We start from the raw sequence: 18583 nt of genomic DNA on the forward strand, positions 1-18583 counted from the left end.
ACAGTGGTAATGGCACATCAATGACTTATAATCAATGACTCATGAAGTGGTTTTGGGAATTGGCAGGCGGGACCATCTCATGTCCAGGTCAGAGTAAGGAAGAGCGCCCCCTGGCCAGATTACATGGTAAGTACACTGAATAAAATATGAATTACCATTCAAACACAATGTAAGAGTACATCATTTTTAGAAAACAATGGCATTTGCCAGAAATATTTGAGTCTTTGCTGTTTCAGGCATACATGCCAGGAACTGCCGGAGGAAGAAATCGATACCATGACAGACAAAAAGTAAACAGATTTATTTACTAGGGATATTTTTCTATTACACTGATATCAACTACTCATAGGTTGCTATCAAATCAACAGTTAGCATGGAGGGAATAGCACAGGGAAGGGGTTCAGAGAAGATATCACATGGTCAAATCAACAGTTAGCATGGAGGGAATAGCACAGGGAAGGGGTTCAGAGAAGATATTACATGGTCAAATCAACAGTTAGCATGGAGGGAACAGCACAGGGAAGGGGTTCAGAGAAGATATTATATGGTCAAATCAACAGTTAGCATGGAGGGAACAGCACAGGGAAGGGGTTCAGAGAAGATATTACATGGTCAAATCAACAGTTAGCATGGAGGGAACAGCACAGGGAAGGGGTTCAGAGAAGATATTATATGGTCAAATCAACAGTTAGCATGGAGGGAACAGCACAGGGAAGGGGTTCAGAGAAGATATTACATGGTCAAATCAACAGCATGGAGGGAACAGCACAGGGAAGGGGTTCAGAGAAGATATTACATGGTCAAATCAACAGTTAGCATGGAGGGAACAGCACAGGGAAGGGGTTCAGAGAAGATATTACATGGTCAAATCAACAGTTTGCATGGAGGGAACAGCACAGGGAAGGGGTTCAGAGAAGATATTACATGGTCAAATCAACAGTTTGCATGGAGGGAACAGCACAGGGAAGGGGTTCAGAGAAGATATTATATGGTCAAATCAACAGTTAGCATGGAGGGAACAGCACAGGGAAGGGGTTCAGAGAAGATATTACATGGTCAAATCAACAGCATGGAGGGAACAGCACAGGGAAGGGGTTCAGAGAAGATATTACATGGTCAAATCAACAGTTAGCATGGAGGGAACAGCACAGGGAAGGGGTTCAGAGAAGATATTACATGGTCAAATCAACAGTTAGCATGGAGGGAACAGCACAGGGAAGGGTTCAGAGAAGATATTATATGGTCAAATCAACAGTTAGCATGGAGGGAACAGCACAGGGAAGGGTTCAGAGAAGATATTATATGGTCAAATCAACAGTTAGCATGGAGGGAACAGCACAGGGAAGGGGTTCAGAGAAGATATTACATGGTCAAATCAACAGTTAGCATGGAGGGAACAGCACAGGGAAGGGGTTCAGAGAATATATTACATGGTCAAATCAACAGTTAGCATGGAGGGAACAGCACAGGGAAGGGGTTCAGAGAAGATATTACATGGTCAAATCAACAGTTAGCATGGAGGGAACAGCACAGGGAAGGGTTCAGAGAAGATATTACATGGTCAAATCAACAGTTAGCATGGAGGGAACAGCACAGGGAAGGGTTCAGAGAAGATATTACATGGTCAAATCAACAGTTAGCATGGAGGGAACAGCACAGGGAAGGGTTCAGAGAAGATATTACATGGTCAAATCAACAGTTAGCATGGAGGGAACAGCACAGGGAAGGGGTTCAGAGAAGATATTACATGGTCAAATCAACAGTTAGCATGGAGGGAACAGCACAGGAAAGGGTTCAGAGAAGATATTACATGGTCAAATCAACAGTTAGCATGGAGGGAACAGCACAGGGAAGGGGTTCAGAGAAGATATTACATGGTCAAATCAACAGTTTGCATGGAGGGAACAGCACAGGGAAGGGGTTCAGAGAAGATATTACATGGTCAAATCAACAGTTTGCATGGAGGGAACAGCACAGGGAAGGGGTTCAGAGAAGATATTATATGGTCAAATCAACAGTTAGCATGGAGGGAACAGCACAGGGAAGGGGTTCAGAGAAGATATTACATGGTCAAATCAACAGCATGGAGGGAACAGCACAGGGAAGGGGTTCAGAGAAGATATTACATGGTCAAATCAACAGTTAGCATGGAGGGAACAGCACAGGGAAGGGGTTCAGAGAAGATATTACATGGTCAAATCAACAGTTAGCATGGAGGGAACAGCACAGGGAAGGGTTCAGAGAAGATATTATATGGTCAAATCAACAGTTAGCATGGAGGGAACAGCACAGGGAAGGGTTCAGAGAAGATATTATATGGTCAAATCAACAGTTAGCATGGAGGGAACAGCACAGGGAAGGGGTTCAGAGAAGATATTACATGGTCAAATCAACAGTTAGCATGGAGGGAACAGCACAGGGAAGGGGTTCAGAGAATATATTACATGGTCAAATCAACAGTTAGCATGGAGGGAACAGCACAGGGAAGGGGTTCAGAGAAGATATTACATGGTCAAATCAACAGTTAGCATGGAGGGAACAGCACAGGGAAGGGTTCAGAGAAGATATTACATGGTCAAATCAACAGTTAGCATGGAGGGAACAGCACAGGGAAGGGTTCAGAGAAGATATTACATGGTCAAATCAACAGTTAGCATGGAGGGAACAGCACAGGGAAGGGTTCAGAGAAGATATTACATGGTCAAATCAACAGTTAGCATGGAGGGAACAGCACAGGGAAGGGGTTCAGAGAAGATATTACATGGTCAAATCAACAGTTAGCATGGAGGGAACAGCACAGGAAAGGGTTCAGAGAAGATATTACATGGTCAAATCAACAGTTAGCATGGAGGGAACAGCACAGGGAAGGGGTTCAGAGAAGATATTACATGGTCAAATCAACAGTTAGCATGGAGGGAACAGCACAGGGAAGGGGTTCAGAGAAGATATTACATGGTCAAATCAACAGCATGGAGGGAACAGCACAGGGAAGGGGTTCAGAGAAGATATTACATGGTCAAATCAACAGTTAGCATGGAGGGAACAGCACAGGGAAGGGGTTCAGAGAAGATATTACATGGTCAAATCAACAGTTAGCATGGAGGGAACAGCACAGGGAAGGGGTTCAGAGAAGATATTACATGGTCAAATCAACAGTTAGCATGGAGGGAACAGCACAGGGAAGGGGTTCAGAGAAGATATTACATGGTCAAATCAACAGCATGGAGGGAATAGCACAGGGAAGGGGTTCAGAGAAGATATTACATGGTCAAATCAACAGTTAGCATGGAGGGAACAGCACAGGAAAGGGTTCAGAGAAGATATTACATGGTCAAATCAACAGTTAGCATGGAGGGAACAGCACAGGGAAGGGGTTCAGAGAAGATATTACATGGTCAAATCAACAGTTAGCATGGAGGGAACAGCACAGGGAAGGGGTTCAGAGAAGATATTACATGGTCAAATCAACAGTTAGCATGGAGGGAACAGCACAGGGAAGGGTTCAGAGAAGATATTACATGGTCAAATCAACAGTTAGCATGGAGGGAACAGCACAGGGAAGGGTTCAGAGAAGATATTACATGGTCAAATCAACAGTTAGCATGGAGGGAACAGCACAGGGAAGGGTTCAGAGAAGATATTACATGGTCAAATCAACAGTTAGCATGGAGGGAACAGCACAGGGAAGGGTTCAGAGAATATATTACATGGTCAAATCAACAGTTAGCATGGAGGGAACAGCACAGGGAAGGGTTCAGAGAAGATATTACATGGTCAAATCAAACAACGTGTGAACATTCCATCTTTCTGTTTTTAAAGTCACAGTCGGGAGCAAGAGGTCCCAAGAAATCACATGTAAGTGTTGCTCAGCCAAAACATATTGGTGAATTGCCCAACGGAAGGACCGTAGTTATGATGCACTTTGAACATCAAAAGAAATCCATGTGAATTCATCGCTATTTAAGTGTAATGAATTGAGCAATCTATCAGTTAACCAATACATTTTTCATTTGTGGTTCCAGAGACAGAAACAAGAAAACAGAGACCCTCCGCCTGACCCTGAATCCTATACAGAGATGGAGGTCGACTATGAAACAGAAAGAGACTGGGAGACACCAACAGAGATGGAGGGAGAGAGAGAAGAACCCATAGCAGCAGGGGAAGAGGAAGAGACACCATGGGAAAGACATAGAGACAGGGAGATGATAGAAAAGAAAGGAAAAGAGACGGAAGGAGAGATATACCAGGATGCAGAAAGAGAGGGAGAGGAGGAGAGAAGTGGCGACTCTGAGTGGGACACGGAGGAAGACAGTGAATACGAGAGGGAGAGAGAGAGGGAAAGGATGGAGATGGAGAGAGAGAGGATGGAGCTTGAAAAAGAGAGGGAAGCAGAGCTGGAGTTGCAGAGGGAGAAAATAGAGAGGGAGAGACAACTAGAGAGTGAGAGAACAGAGATGGAGGGAGGCAGAGACCTGGACAGGGAGAGAGAGGAGTGGGAGAGACGGAGGCAGGAGATGGAAAGAGAGAGCGGAAGACAAGGAGAGTACGAGGAGGAAGGAGGAGTAAGACCCTATCCAGGGCCAGAATATGACTATTTGAAGGTAAACACACAATCAAAGTGCTGTGAAGATGACATGATGAAAACTCCTGTCCTGTTACCGTCATCTATCACGCATTTCTATCAGGTTCCTTTTTGTGTTCCTTTTTGAGTGGTTCCTTCTGTTGTCTAAAGGGCGCACCGGGTGAAAATGGACTTCCGGGACCGAAGGTAACTACCAATCATTTTCAAATAAAACAGTGTCTTTAAATGGAGTGAAAGAACAAGATGTCCTGAATCTGCCCCCGTATCTCTACAGTACCACGTTGCAATAAGGAATCCTTTATACACCGTTTGTAAAGGCTGTATAAGAAGTTTGTAGACAATGCATTATTCATGTGTTGATCAGTGATACCCTGTGCATGGCAGACAGTTCACACCACCAACATGACTAGAACTACATGCTTTATAGTCTATAGCTCTCTTAGAAATGAAGACACACCTTTAATAAATGGTACCTTAATGTAATGTCAACCCAATCTGTCCTTACACCCGTACACAGTGTCAATGTCACCAGGTCACAACATCAAACGTATCCTCGCTCCCCACCTACCCACATCTCATTATCAGTGTCTCACACACACACACACACACACACACACACACACACACACACCTATTTACCTACCCACATCTCATTATCAGTGTCTCTCACACACACACACACACACCTATTTACCTACCCACATCTTCCCCTATAAGTTTGTCCATGTCTCTCTGCTCTCCTGTCAGTCAAACCAGCGGAGCTCAGAATGTTGGTCTTTGATGTCCCCAGAGTTCTATTTCTGATCCCCTCATGACACAGTGGATTAATCATGTGGTATTAATAATTCCGTCTGTTAGCTGGCAGCATCGATACAAAACATATCCTTGAAAAACTCTTTTTTTTTCTCTCCGGCTGTCTGAATGTGATGGTACTATTCTGGTGCACGAGACGCAGACAGAGACATATGGAGAGAATGAACTTGAATAACAATCACTTGGTCACTGATTTGTCGACAATTCTCTTCGTTCTTCCAGGGGGAACTTGGTGAAAAGGGACACAAGGTAAATGCTTTTCCAATTCAGTCATGTGATGGAGCAAAGCCCGAAACAAGGTCATTCATGTTTTGAACATTGAACTATTCTTATTTATTGAAATATCTAACTAGAATGACTCCTGCACACTGTTCTGTATATTAGCAAATCAAACCTTTCCTATTGACATTGTTGTGTTTTTAGGGTGAGCCAGGTATTGGCCACAGAGGTCCTGTGGGACAGGCTGGTCCACCTGGAACTAAGGTAGACTCCCACCCCATCACTTAGCTCTGCCTTCTACTTGGTCTAAATCTATTTAGCTTTAACTGGCTTCAATTGACAATTTTGTCACCTGAGGGCCGGATTGTTGCTATGGAGATACAATAGCCTAGAGGAAACACTGAACTTCAGTAGCTGCTAGAGAAATACCAACACGGTCCTTATCTGTCTCCTATTAGCTATCCCCCTCTCTCTGGGATTGTCTCTTTCTTTTTCTATTCATTTATCAATTGTTGTTATCTTCCATTTACAAAGCAAAAACACTAGAACATATGGAATTAATAACTGCAAGGGAATTATCATTGTAGTTATATCAGTGTAGTAATTAGAGCAATGCAAAAAAATGACAATACCTTTCTACCTTTGTCCCCCTGGCTCTCTTTCTCTCCTTCTGTCTGTCTGCCTATCTGTCTCTCTCTCTTTCTGTCTGTCTGCCTATCTGTCTCTCTCTCTTTCTGTCTGTCTGCCTATCTGTCTCTCTCTCTTTCTGTCTGTCTGCCTATCTGTCTCTCTCTCTTTCTGTCTGTCTGCCTGTCTGTCTCTCTCTCTTTCTGTCTGTCTGCCAATCTGTCTCTCTCTATCTCTGTCTCATTCTCTCTCCTGTCTGTCTGTCTGCCTGTCTGTCTCTCTCTCTTTCTGTTTGTCTGCCTGTCTGTCTCTCTCTCTTTCTGTCTGTCTGCCTATCTGTCTCTCTCTATCTATGTCTCATTCTCTCTCCTGTCTGTCTGTCTGCCTGTCTGTCTCTCTCTCCTTCTGTCTGTCTGCCTATCTGTCTCTCTCTATCTCTGTCTCATTCTCTCTTTCTGTCTGTCTGCCTATCTGTCTCTCTCTATCTCTGTCTCATTCTCTCTTTCTGTCTATCTGCCTATCTGTCTCTCTCTATCTCTGTCTCATTCTCTCTTTCTGTCTGTCTGCCTATCTGTCTCCTTCTCTTTTTATGTCTGTCTGCCTTTCTGTCTCTCTCTATCTCTGTCTCATTCTCTCTTTCTGTCTGTCTGCCTGTCTGTCTCTCTCTCTTTCTGTCTGTCTGCCTGTCTGTCTCTCTCTCTTTCTGGCTGTCTGCCTGTCTGTCTCTCTCTCCTTCTGTCTGTCTGCCTATCTGTCTCTCTCTATCTATGTCTCATTCTCTCTCCTGTCTGTCTGTCTGCCTGTCTGTCTCTCTCTCCTTCTGTCTGTCTGCCTATCTGTCTCTCTCTATCTCTGTCTCATTCTCTCTTTCTGTCTATCTGCCTATCTGTCTATCTCTGTCTCATTCTCTCTTTCTGTCTGTCTGCCTATCTGTCTCATTCTCTCTTTATGTCTGTCTGCCTTTCTGTCTTTCTCTATCTCTGTCTCATTCTCTCTTTCTGTCTGTGTCTGCCTATCTGTCTCTATCTCTGTCTCATTCTCTCTTTCTGTCTGTGTCTGCCTGTCTGTCTCTCTCTCTCTGTCTCATTCTCTCTTTCTGTCTGTGTCTGCCTGTCTGCCTGTCTGTCTCTCTCTATCTCTGTCTCATTCTCTCTTTCTGTCTGTGTCTGCCTGTCTGTCTCTCTCTATTTCTGTCTCATTCTCTCTTTCTGTCTGTGTCTGCCTGTCTGTCTCTCTCTATCTCTGTCTCATTCTCTCTTTCTATCTGTGTCTGCCTGTCTGTCTCTCTCTATCTCTGTCTCATTCTCTCTTTCTGTCTGTGTCTGCCTGTCTGTCTCTCTCTCTCTGTCTCATTCTCTCTTTCTGTCTGTGTCTGCCTGTCTGCCTGTCTGTCTCTCTCTATCTCTGTCTCATTCTCTCTTTCTGTCTGTGTCTGCCTGTCTGCCTGTCTGTCTCTCTCTATCTCTGTCTCATTCTCTCTTTCTGTCTGTGTCTGCCTGTCTGTCTCTCTCTATCTCTGTCTCATTCTCTCTTTATATCTGTGTCTGCCTGTCTGTCTCTCTCTATCTCTGTCTCATTCTCTCTGTCTGTCTGTGTCTGCCTGTCTGTCTCTCTTTCTGTCTGTTTCTGCATGTCTGTCCTTCTCCCTCTGTCAGGGTGAGCCTGGTGAACTGGGGCCTTCTGGTGCTCAGGGTATCCAGGGTATCCGTGGTAACCCCGGTATTCCAGGTTCTCAGGGCTTGAGGGGCCAACCAGGAGACCCAGGAGAGGCGGGGAGAGAGGTGAGGAGCTCCCCGACCATCCCTTCAACCTGGGGCAAGGAGTTTGTCCTGATTACTGGAAGGCTTTGTACTCTAGTTATAAGAAACTCAACACCTTGTACTGTAGTTTTAATAAACCCAACTACTTGTACTGTAGTTTTAATAAACCCAACACCTTGTACTGTACTTTTAATAAACCCAACACCTTGTACTGTAGTTTTAATAAACCCAACACCTTGTACTGTACTTTTAATAAACCCAACACCTTGTACTGTAGTTTTAATAAACCCAACACCTTGTACTGTATCTATAAGTAACTCAACACCTTGTACTGTAGTTTTAATAAACCCAACACCTTGTACTGTAGTTTTAATAAACTCAACACCTTGTACTGTAGTTTTAATAAACTCAACACCTTGTACTGTAGTTTTAATAAACCCAACACCTTGTACTGTAGTTTTAATAAACCCAACACCTTGTACTGTAGTTTTAATACCCCCAACACCTTGTACTGTAGTTTTAATAAACCCAATACCTTGTACTGTAGTTTTAATAAACCCAACACCTTGTACTGTAGTTTTAATAAACCCAACACCTTGTACTGTAGTTTTAATAAACCCAACACCTTGTACTGTAGTTTTAATACCCCCAACACCTTATACTGTACTTTTAATAAACCCAACACCTTGTACTGTAGTTTGAATAAACCCAACACCTTGTACTGTAGTTTTAATAAACCCAACACCTTGTAGTTTTAATAAACCCAACACCTTGTACTTTTAATAAACCCAACACCTTGTACTGTACTTTTAATAAACCCAACACCTTGTACTGTACTTTTAATAAACCCAACACCTTGTACTTTTAATAAACCCAACACCTTGTACTGTACTTTTAATAAACCCAATACCTTGTACTGTAGTTTTAATAAACCCAACACCTTGTACTGTATCTATAAGTAACTCAACACCTTGTACTGTAGTTTTAATAAACCCAACACCTTGTACTGTAGTTTTAATACCCCCAACACCGTGTACTATAGTTTTAATAAACCCAACACCTTGTACTGTACTTTTAATAAACCCAACACCTTGTACTGTACTTTTAATAAACCCAACACCTTGTACTGTACTTTTAATAAACCCAACACCTTATACTGTACTTTTAATAAACCCAACACCTTGTACTGTAGTTTGAATAAACCCAACACCTTGTACTGTAGTTTTAATAAACCCAACACCTTGTAGTTTTAATAAACCCAACACCTTGTACTTTTAATAAACCCAACACCTTGTACTGTACTTTTAATAAACCCAACACCTTGTACTGTAGTTTTAATAAACCCAACACCTTGTACTTTTAATAAACCCAACACCTTGTACTGTACTTTTAATAAACCCAATACCTTGTACTGTAGTTTTAATAAACCCAACACCTTGTACTGTATCTATAAGTAACTCAACACCTTGTACTGTAGTTTTAATAAACCCAACACCTTGTACTGTAGTTTTAATACCCCTAACACCGTGTACTATAGTTTTAATAAACCCAACACCTTGTACTGTACTTTTAATAAACCCAACACCTTGTACTGTACTTTTAATAAACCCAACACCTTGTACTGTACTTTTAATAAACCCAACACCTTGTACTGTAGTTTTAATAAACCCAACACCTTGTACTGTAATTTTAATAAACCCAACACCTTGTACTGTAGTTTAAATAAACCCAACACCTTGTACTTTTAATAAACCCAACACCTTGTACTGTACTTTTAATAAACCCAATACCTTGTACTGTCGTTTTAATAAACCCAACACCTTGTACTGTAGTTTTAATAAACCCAACACCTTGTACTGTACTTTTAATAAACCCAACACCTTGTACTGTAGTTTTAATAAACCCAACACCTTGTACTGTAGTTTTAATACCCCCAACACCGTGTACTATAGTTGTAATAAACCCAACACCTTGTACTGTAGTTTTAATAAACCCAACACCTTGTACTGTAGTTTTAATAAACCCAACACCTTGTACTGTAGTTTTAATACCCCCAACACCGTGTACTATAGTTGTAATAAACCCAACACCTTGTACTGTAGTTTTAATAAACCCAACACCTTGTACTGTAGTTTTAATAAACCCAACACCTTGTACTGTAGTTTTAATAAACCCAACACCTTGTACTTTTAATAAACCCAACACCTTGTACTGTACTTTTAATAAACCCAATACCTTGTACTGTCGTTTTAATAAACCCAACACCTTGTACTGTAGTTTTAATAAACCCAACACCTTGTACTGTAGTTTTAATAAACCCAACACCTTGTACTTTTAATAAACCCAACACCTTGTACTGTACTTTTAATAAACCCAACACATTGTACTGTACTTTTAATAAACCCAACACCTTGTTCTGTAGTTTTAATAAACCCCACACCTTGTACTGTAGTTTTAATAAACCCAACACCTTGTTCTGTAGTTTTAATAAACCCCACACCTTGTACTGTAGTTTTAATAAACCCAACACCTTGTACTTTTAATAAACCCAACACCTTGTACTGTACTTTTAATAAACCCAATACCTTGTACTGTAGTTTTAATAAACCCAACACCTTGTACTGTATCTATAAGTAACTCAACACCTTGTACTGTAGTTTTAATAAACCCAACACCTTGTACTGTAGTTTTAATACCCCCAACACCGTGTACTATAGTTTTAATAAACCCAACACCTTGTACTGTACTTTTAATAAACCCAACACCTTGTACTGTACTTTTAATAAACCCAACACCTTGTACTGTACTTTTAATAAACCCAACACCTTATACTGTACTTTTAATAAACCCAACACCTTGTACTGTAGTTTGAATAAACCCAACACCTTGTACTGTAGTTTTAATAAACCCAACACCTTGTAGTTTTAATAAACCCAACACCTTGTACTTTTAATAAACCCAACACCTTGTACTGTACTTTTAATAAACCCAACACCTTGTACTGTAGTTTTAATAAACCCAACACCTTGTACTTTTAATAAACCCAACACCTTGTACTGTACTTTTAATAAACCCAATACCTTGTACTGTAGTTTTAATAAACCCAACACCTTGTACTGTATCTATAAGTAACTCAACACCTTGTACTGTAGTTTTAATAAACCCAACACCTTGTACTGTAGTTTTAATACCCCTAACACCGTGTACTATAGTTTTAATAAACCCAACACCTTGTACTGTACTTTTAATAAACCCAACACCTTGTACTGTACTTTTAATAAACCCAACACCTTGTACTGTACTTTTAATAAACCCAACACCTTGTACTGTAGTTTTAATAAACCCAACACCTTGTACTGTAATTTTAATAAACCCAACACCTTGTACTGTAGTTTAAATAAACCCAACACCTTGTACTTTTAATAAACCCAACACCTTGTACTGTACTTTTAATAAACCCAATACCTTGTACTGTCGTTTTAATAAACCCAACACCTTGTACTGTAGTTTTAATAAACCCAACACCTTGTACTGTACTTTTAATAAACCCAACACCTTGTACTGTAGTTTTAATAAACCCAACACCTTGTACTGTAGTTTTAATACCCCCAACACCGTGTACTATAGTTGTAATAAACCCAACACCTTGTACTGTAGTTTTAATAAACCCAACACCTTGTACTGTAGTTTTAATAAACCCAACACCTTGTACTGTAGTTTTAATACCCCCAACACCGTGTACTATAGTTGTAATAAACCCAACACCTTGTACTGTAGTTTTAATAAACCCAACACCTTGTACTGTAGTTTTAATAAACCCAACACCTTGTACTGTAGTTTTAATAAACCCAACACCTTGTACTTTTAATAAACCCAACACCTTGTACTGTACTTTTAATAAACCCAATACCTTGTACTGTCGTTTTAATAAACCCAACACCTTGTACTGTAGTTTTAATAAACCCAACACCTTGTACTGTAGTTTTAATAAACCCAACACCTTGTACTTTTAATAAACCCAACACCTTGTACTGTACTTTTAATAAACCCAACACATTGTACTGTACTTTTAATAAACCCAACACCTTGTTCTGTAGTTTTAATAAACCCCACACCTTGTACTGTAGTTTTAATAAACCCAACACCTTGTTCTGTAGTTTTAATAAACCCCACACCTTGTACTGTAGTTTTAATAAACCCAACACCTTGTAATTTTAATAAACCCAATACCTTGTACTGTACTTTTAATAAACCCAACACCTTGTACTGTAATTTTAATAACCTCAACACCTTGTACTGTAGTTTTAATAAACCCAACACCTTGTACTGTAGTTTTAATAAACCCAACACCTTGTACTGTACTTTTAATAAACCCAACACCTTGTACTGTAGTTTTAATAAACCCAACACCTTGTACTGTACTTTTAATAAACCCAATACCTTGTACTGTAGTTTTAATAAACCCAACACCTTGTACTGTAGTTTTAAGAAACTCCTGGCCTTGTAGTTTTAGTCTATTTCCTGGTCAGATCACGTAGTCCAAAAAATGTTGCAGACAAATTTATATCAAATTCACCAATAGCCAGAAACCCAGAACAAAGATGAATGTTTTCAAAGAGCAAAAATTCTGCCTACTAAGTAGGAAGATAATTGTGATAAAGTATGATGTGTACTGTTTTTGTTAATCTGTAGGGAGACAGGGGTAGAAGGGGTAAGAATGGATCACCCGGGACTCCAGGAGCTAAAGGGACACCAGGAATAGAGGTATGGTGAAATATAACTTGCCCTAGTCATTGTTTGCCTTCCTATGGTTATCATGTAACATAATGGATGCTTTCTATTTCCCAAAGGGTCCACCTGGTCTACCTGGGACGAAAGGAGAAAAGGTAAGACAATAGCCTGTTTGGTGGTGGTGTTGTTGTCGTTGTCATGTTGTATATGAGGAGATAATAACATTAGCACTCACTTCTTGTTGTTCCCAACAGGGCGACAGTATCCCGGGGGAACCAGGGGCCAGGGGTGTGGTCGGGATCACAGGTCGCAGGGTGAGATGGAACAATGGACTTAATTACCTCAGAGAGATGGACTTAACCTCAGAGAGAGATCCTAGGCAGCATTGTAAAATATGGAAAAGCTGCTCGTCACAACAGGATGGCACAATATGCACACATTTACACTGAACATAAATATAAAAACAGCATGTAAAGTGTTGGTCCCATGTTTCATGAGCTGAAATAAAAGATCCCAGAATTTTTTTTTTCTCTCAAATTTGGTGCACGAATGTGTTTACATCCCTGTTAGTCAGCATTTCTCCTTTGCCAAGATAATCCATCCACCTGACAGGTGTAGCATATCAAGAAGCTGATTAAACATTATCATTACACAGGTGCACCTTGTGCTGGGACAGTAAAAGGCCACTCTAAAATGTGCGGTTTTGTCACACACAATGCCACAGATGACTCAGGTTTTGAGGAGTGTGCAATTGGCATGCTGACTGCAGGATTGTCCACAAGAGCTGTTGCCAGATAATAACATTTCTCTACCATAAGCCACCTCCAACGTCGTTTTAGAGAATTTGGCAGTACGCCCAACCGGCCTCACAACCGCAGACCACCTGTATGGCGTTGTGAACAGTGTGCCCCATGGTGGCAGTGGGGTTATGGTATGTTATGGTATGGGCAGACATTTTATCTATAGCAATTTGAATGCACAGAGATACCCTGATGAGATGCCGAGGCCCATTGTCGTGCCATTCATCCGTCACCATCACCTTATGTTTCAGCATGATAATGCACAGCCCCATGTTGCATGGATCTGTACACAATTCCTAGAAGCTGAAAATGTCCCAGTTCTTCCATGGCCTGCATGCTCACTAGACATGTCACCCATTGAGCATGTTTGGGATGCTCTGGATAAACGTGTACGACAGCGTGTTCCAGTTCCCACCAATATTCCGCAACTTCGCAAAACCATTGAATAGCAGGACAACATTTTACAGGCCACAATCAGCAGCCTGATCAACTCTATGCGAAGGAGATGTGTAGCGCTGTATGAGGCAAATGGTGGTCACACCACATACTGACTGGTTTTCTGATCCACACTCCTACTTATTTGTTTTTTAAAGGTATCTGTGACCAACAGATACATATCTGTAATCCCGGTCATGTGAAATCCATAGATTAAGGCCTAATGAATTGATTTAAATTGACTGATACCAATTGACCTCATATGATACCAACTGACCTCATATGATACCAATTGACCTCATATGATACCAACTGACCTCATAAGATACCAACTGACCTCATATGATACCAACTGACCTCATATGATACCAACTGACCTCATATGATACCAACTGACCTCATATGATACCAACTGACCTCATATGATACCAACTGACCTCATATGATACCAACTGACCTCATATGATACCAACTGACCTCATATGATACCAACTGACCTCATATGAAGTGTAACTCAGTAAAATCTTTGACATTTTAGCATGATGCATTTCTCTTTTTGTTCAGTATAATATTTGTGATGTGTTTTGTTTGTGGCAGGGTGAAAAGGGCATTGCAGGAGTCTTAGGAGCCCCAGGACACACTGTGAGTTAACATCATCACCTTTCATGACATGGACAGTCCAGAGGAGGCTGGTGGGAGGAGATATAGAAGGACGTGCTCATTGTCATGTCTGGAATGGAATAAATGTATCGCAGTCCAACGTGGTTTCCATATGTTTGATGTGTTTGATACTGTTCCATTGATTCCATTCCAGACATTACAATGATCCCGTCCTCCTATAGCTCCTGCCACCAGCCTCCTCTGGTACAGTCATGCAGTTAATGGACATTTGTTTCATAGCTACCTTTACCTTTGACCTCTTTTACTTAGGGTCCAAAGGGCTTCCCGGGCAGCAAAGGAGCAAAGGTAGGTTGACGGTTACTTCTCTGATGACATGATCATTTTGGTGGACTATATTTTACAAATGTATGCGATTGAGTGGGTCTTACTAAATACTTTGATATTTTAGATTTTCATCCCCTCATACGTCCACTCAGGTTCTCCAGATACTCTAGATATTTTTACTTCAGACACCGTTTTAAAGATGGTTTTGACAGCCCGGTGTTTCATCGTTCCGTCAAATTCTCTTCTCGTTCTATTGAAGTGTCATCACTCTAGTCACGTCTGTCTCTTCAAACCCTCTATAGAACCTTCTTTTTGAAACATGTTTCAACGCTCACCATGTGGCCAGTCTATTTCAATTCACTTCAGTCCATTTTGCTATGTATATAGGGATGTGGACACTGAAAATGAAGAGTCAATGTTTTTATGTAACTACCTGATACAGCCATATGGTATATAGTTTGTGTTTTCTACACACAGACTTCAAATGAATAGTGTCTCATAAGCCCATACAGGCCGGGCACCATTTGGTGTATGACACTAAAATACAAATATTGTCAATCAATCAATCAATTATTGTATGAATGTTATAAGCCATTGATTCCTTTCATAAAACATATTTTCACAGGGCGACAGAGGTTTAGCAGGAATACAAGGAGAAAGGGTAAGCCAAACATGACATAAGTACTACACAAACAGTATTTTGTATATGATTAATTCATAGATGATGTACGTTCTTAATGTTTAGGGAAGCCCCCTCCAAATCCAGGGACCGAGAGGCTACAAGGGCTTAAAAGGAGAAGGGGTGAGAAACAAGTCCCCTAAAACAAGTCCCCTAAAATAAGTCCCCTAAAACAAGTCCTCCACAATGTATTTTGAATTCTAGTTTTATTTCCAGAGCAATCCTCATTAAACAAATGTTATTTTAGAGAGACAGATTTAGCATTTTCACTTTGTGTGTTTTCCCTTTTAAGACGCTGTTTATCTGTTTTTGTTTGTTTTGTTGTTTGTTTTAGGGAGAGCGAGGCTCCCCAGGTTTCGATGGAGATAAAGGAGAGAAGGGCGAGGATGGGCCCCCGGGGTTCAAGGTGCTTCCTAATGCTTGATGACAGAACATTTTATGTGGAAAAAGAGAAAAAGAAAGATTGTTAAAAGATGTAAAGAAAGAGAGACAAACAACAACAGAAAGAGAAAATACATTTTCCAAAACATGGCAGCCAAAGAACATAGTGTTCTCACATTCAGCTTTGTGTCTGTTCTCCATCTGAAGGGCCTCAAAGGAGAGGCAGGGGCCAAAGGAGCCATGGGGCTGTTTGGGGTCCGTGGATCAGTGGGCCAAAAGGTCAGCAGGAAATACAGCATGTATCTATCTACAGGCTACATGGAACCACTGTTATCAGATCTATGCTGCTACGTGTATGCTCACTGTTGTTCTGTGCCTCCAGGGAGATACTGGTGAGCCTGGAGTCAATGGAGAAGTGGTGGGTATTTATCTAACACACTTTAACAGTTTAATATATAAACAGTATCTGTATAACTGTATATACACTATGGTGGCTTGGTATGAGGTCAAAAACAGGCTTTGTTGATTGGCTTGTTGTTGTCACAGGGTCGTAACGGGGACGATGGATTGGACGGAGCCACAGGAGCCAAAGGAGACATGGGACTCCAGGGACAGAAGGGAGATCAGGTGAGGAGAGTGTGGCATAGAGCATAGAATTTAGAGTCTAGACAAATAGAACCTGTCATCTGTGATTCATTATACAGTAATTCTGTTCCGTTCTGGTATTCTATTCCTAGGGTGACAGAGGTGAACCTGGCTTACCAGGGGATACTGGGCAGACAGGAGTGAAGGTCAGGGCTTGATCCTAATGCATTAGGCATGTTAATGAGATGGTAATGCAATGATCAAAGGTAACTCTTGGTGTCGGTTGTGGTTGTTGCACAGGGATTCCGAGGCCTACCTGGACGCATAGGAAGCACTGGGCTAGATGGAGAAAAGGTGAGTTCCCTGCTGTGGGATTCAATACAATGATCACAACAACACAATGTGCTCCAGGAAGTATCGTCAGTACCACTGACCTGCACAAGTAAAGGTTTACAGTAGTGCCAACTAGCTGCCACACGCTGCATACAATTTAGTATACGGTTCAATTGTCTGACCTAGTAGGCCACTGTCAGACTATGGTCAATGGTTGCACAGTTTCAGACACAGTTTCAGTGAAAATGTAAATATTTAATCGTTGTTTGACACAGGGAGAGATGGGTATTTCTGGAACCCCAGGACATCCAGGGCTCAATGGACTCACAGGACGGAAGGTAGGCACGCACACACACACACACACGCACGCGCACACACACACACACACACACACACACACACACACACACCACTCTCTGAGGGTGCCTCATGGGGTTGGGATATGCAAGAAAATACATTTCCATACACACTCGTGAAGTAGGACAAATATAAGCACAGCCTAATTATTTATTTATTATTTATACACACAAATCAAAATCATTCTCACTAGTCTTCTGAAAAGTGTTGATTGTGATGTGCAGGGTGAAAAAGGGGACGGGGGTATCAATGGAGTAGAGGGAGCACCAGGACTAAAAGGAGAGAAGGTTGGTTCAAATCACATGTAAAAACACTATTGAAATGATGACTATTAATAGTCTATGTACTACAGAGGAATGTGGAAATATTCATGTAGTTGTTGAAGCGTTATGTTTTTCTTCCATCATGCACCATTCATGTTGTCCCTGTCTTGTGCAGGGTGCCACTGGTTTCCCAGGGTTCCCTGGGTTTAAGGGGTCAGCAGGGACACCAGGCAGTGATGGAGCGGAGGGGCGACCAGGACGAAATGGGTCCAAGGGAGAGACAGGAACCAAGGTAGATTGAGGTTGCCCTCCAGTCAAGGTTATTATAGTAAACGAAAACTGAAACTAAAATAAAAACAAAAATTTGAAAAACTTTATAGTAAATTGAAATGAAAACAAAAAACAGTCTGTCTGTCTGTCTGTCTGTCTGTCTGTCTGTCTGTCTGTCTGTCTGTCTGTCTGTCTGTCTGTCTGTCTGTCTGTCTGTCTGTCTGTCTGTCTGTCTGTCTGTCTGTCTGTCTGTCTGTCTGTCTGTCTGTCTGTCTGTCTGTCTGTCTGTCTGTCTGTCTGTCTGTCTGTCTGTCTTTCTTTCTTTCTTTCTTTCTTTCTTTCTTTCTTTCTTTCTTTCTTTCTTTCTTTCTTTCTTTCTTTCTTTCTTTCTTTCTTTCTTTCTTTCTTTCTTTCTTTCTTTCTTTCTTTCTTTCTTTCTTTCTTTCTTTCTTTCTTTCTTTCTTTCTTTCTTTCTTTCTTTCTTTCTTTCTTTCTTTCTTTCTTTCTAACCACAGTCCACCAACCCCAAAACATAGTTTAACCCAGTCAGAGTGCACCTTAAAAAAATCCACTTTTCACGAAAATAAAAAAAGAACCACACATTGTGATGATTAGATAAAACAGGCCTGATTCTGTCAGGCACATTGTCCACCTAGCAGAATGCCTGTCAGATATGTAGATAGACAGGCAGTAGACAACATGCCTATGTATAGCAACGCATAGGAAGGAATAGAATAGAAGCATAATTAAGACACAGAAATGGGTCTATTTTCTGATGCGGCGGGAACGCTAACCAAACCTCT

General features: G+C 41.1%; 1 protein-coding gene across 8 annotated transcripts in view; it reads left to right on the forward strand.

Annotated features, from left to right (window-relative positions):
- LOC110490786 (collagen alpha-1(VII) chain-like) overlaps positions 1-18583 on the forward strand; it is a 112376-nt gene that overhangs the window by 84647 nt on the left and 9146 nt on the right. For all 8 annotated transcript variants that reach the window (XM_090213622.1, XM_090213625.1, XM_090213623.1 and 5 more), the window contains 24 exons: positions 67-126; positions 237-290; positions 3820-3855; positions 4023-4601; positions 4733-4768; positions 5618-5644; positions 5819-5878; positions 7897-8022; positions 12694-12765; positions 12852-12887; positions 12987-13046; positions 14565-14609; positions 14898-14933; positions 15538-15573; positions 15658-15714; positions 15926-15997; positions 16180-16251; positions 16355-16390; positions 16519-16599; positions 16710-16763; positions 16858-16911; positions 17166-17228; positions 17472-17534; positions 17686-17802. In XM_090213622.1, the coding sequence (XP_090069748.1) occupies positions 67-126; positions 237-290; positions 3820-3855; positions 4023-4601; positions 4733-4768; positions 5618-5644; positions 5819-5878; positions 7897-8022; positions 12694-12765; positions 12852-12887; positions 12987-13046; positions 14565-14609; positions 14898-14933; positions 15538-15573; positions 15658-15714; positions 15926-15997; positions 16180-16251; positions 16355-16390; positions 16519-16599; positions 16710-16763; positions 16858-16911; positions 17166-17228; positions 17472-17534; positions 17686-17802 (1932 nt within the window). The remainder of the gene's footprint in view (positions 1-66; positions 127-236; positions 291-3819; positions 3856-4022; positions 4602-4732; positions 4769-5617; positions 5645-5818; positions 5879-7896; positions 8023-12693; positions 12766-12851; positions 12888-12986; positions 13047-14564; positions 14610-14897; positions 14934-15537; positions 15574-15657; positions 15715-15925; positions 15998-16179; positions 16252-16354; positions 16391-16518; positions 16600-16709; positions 16764-16857; positions 16912-17165; positions 17229-17471; positions 17535-17685; positions 17803-18583) is intronic.

Source organism: Oncorhynchus mykiss, chromosome 21 (assembly GCF_057628025.1).
Source record: "Oncorhynchus mykiss isolate SJ-2025 chromosome 21, ASM5762802v1, whole genome shotgun sequence".
In the NCBI taxonomy this organism is placed as follows: domain Eukaryota; kingdom Metazoa; phylum Chordata; class Actinopteri; order Salmoniformes; family Salmonidae; genus Oncorhynchus; species Oncorhynchus mykiss.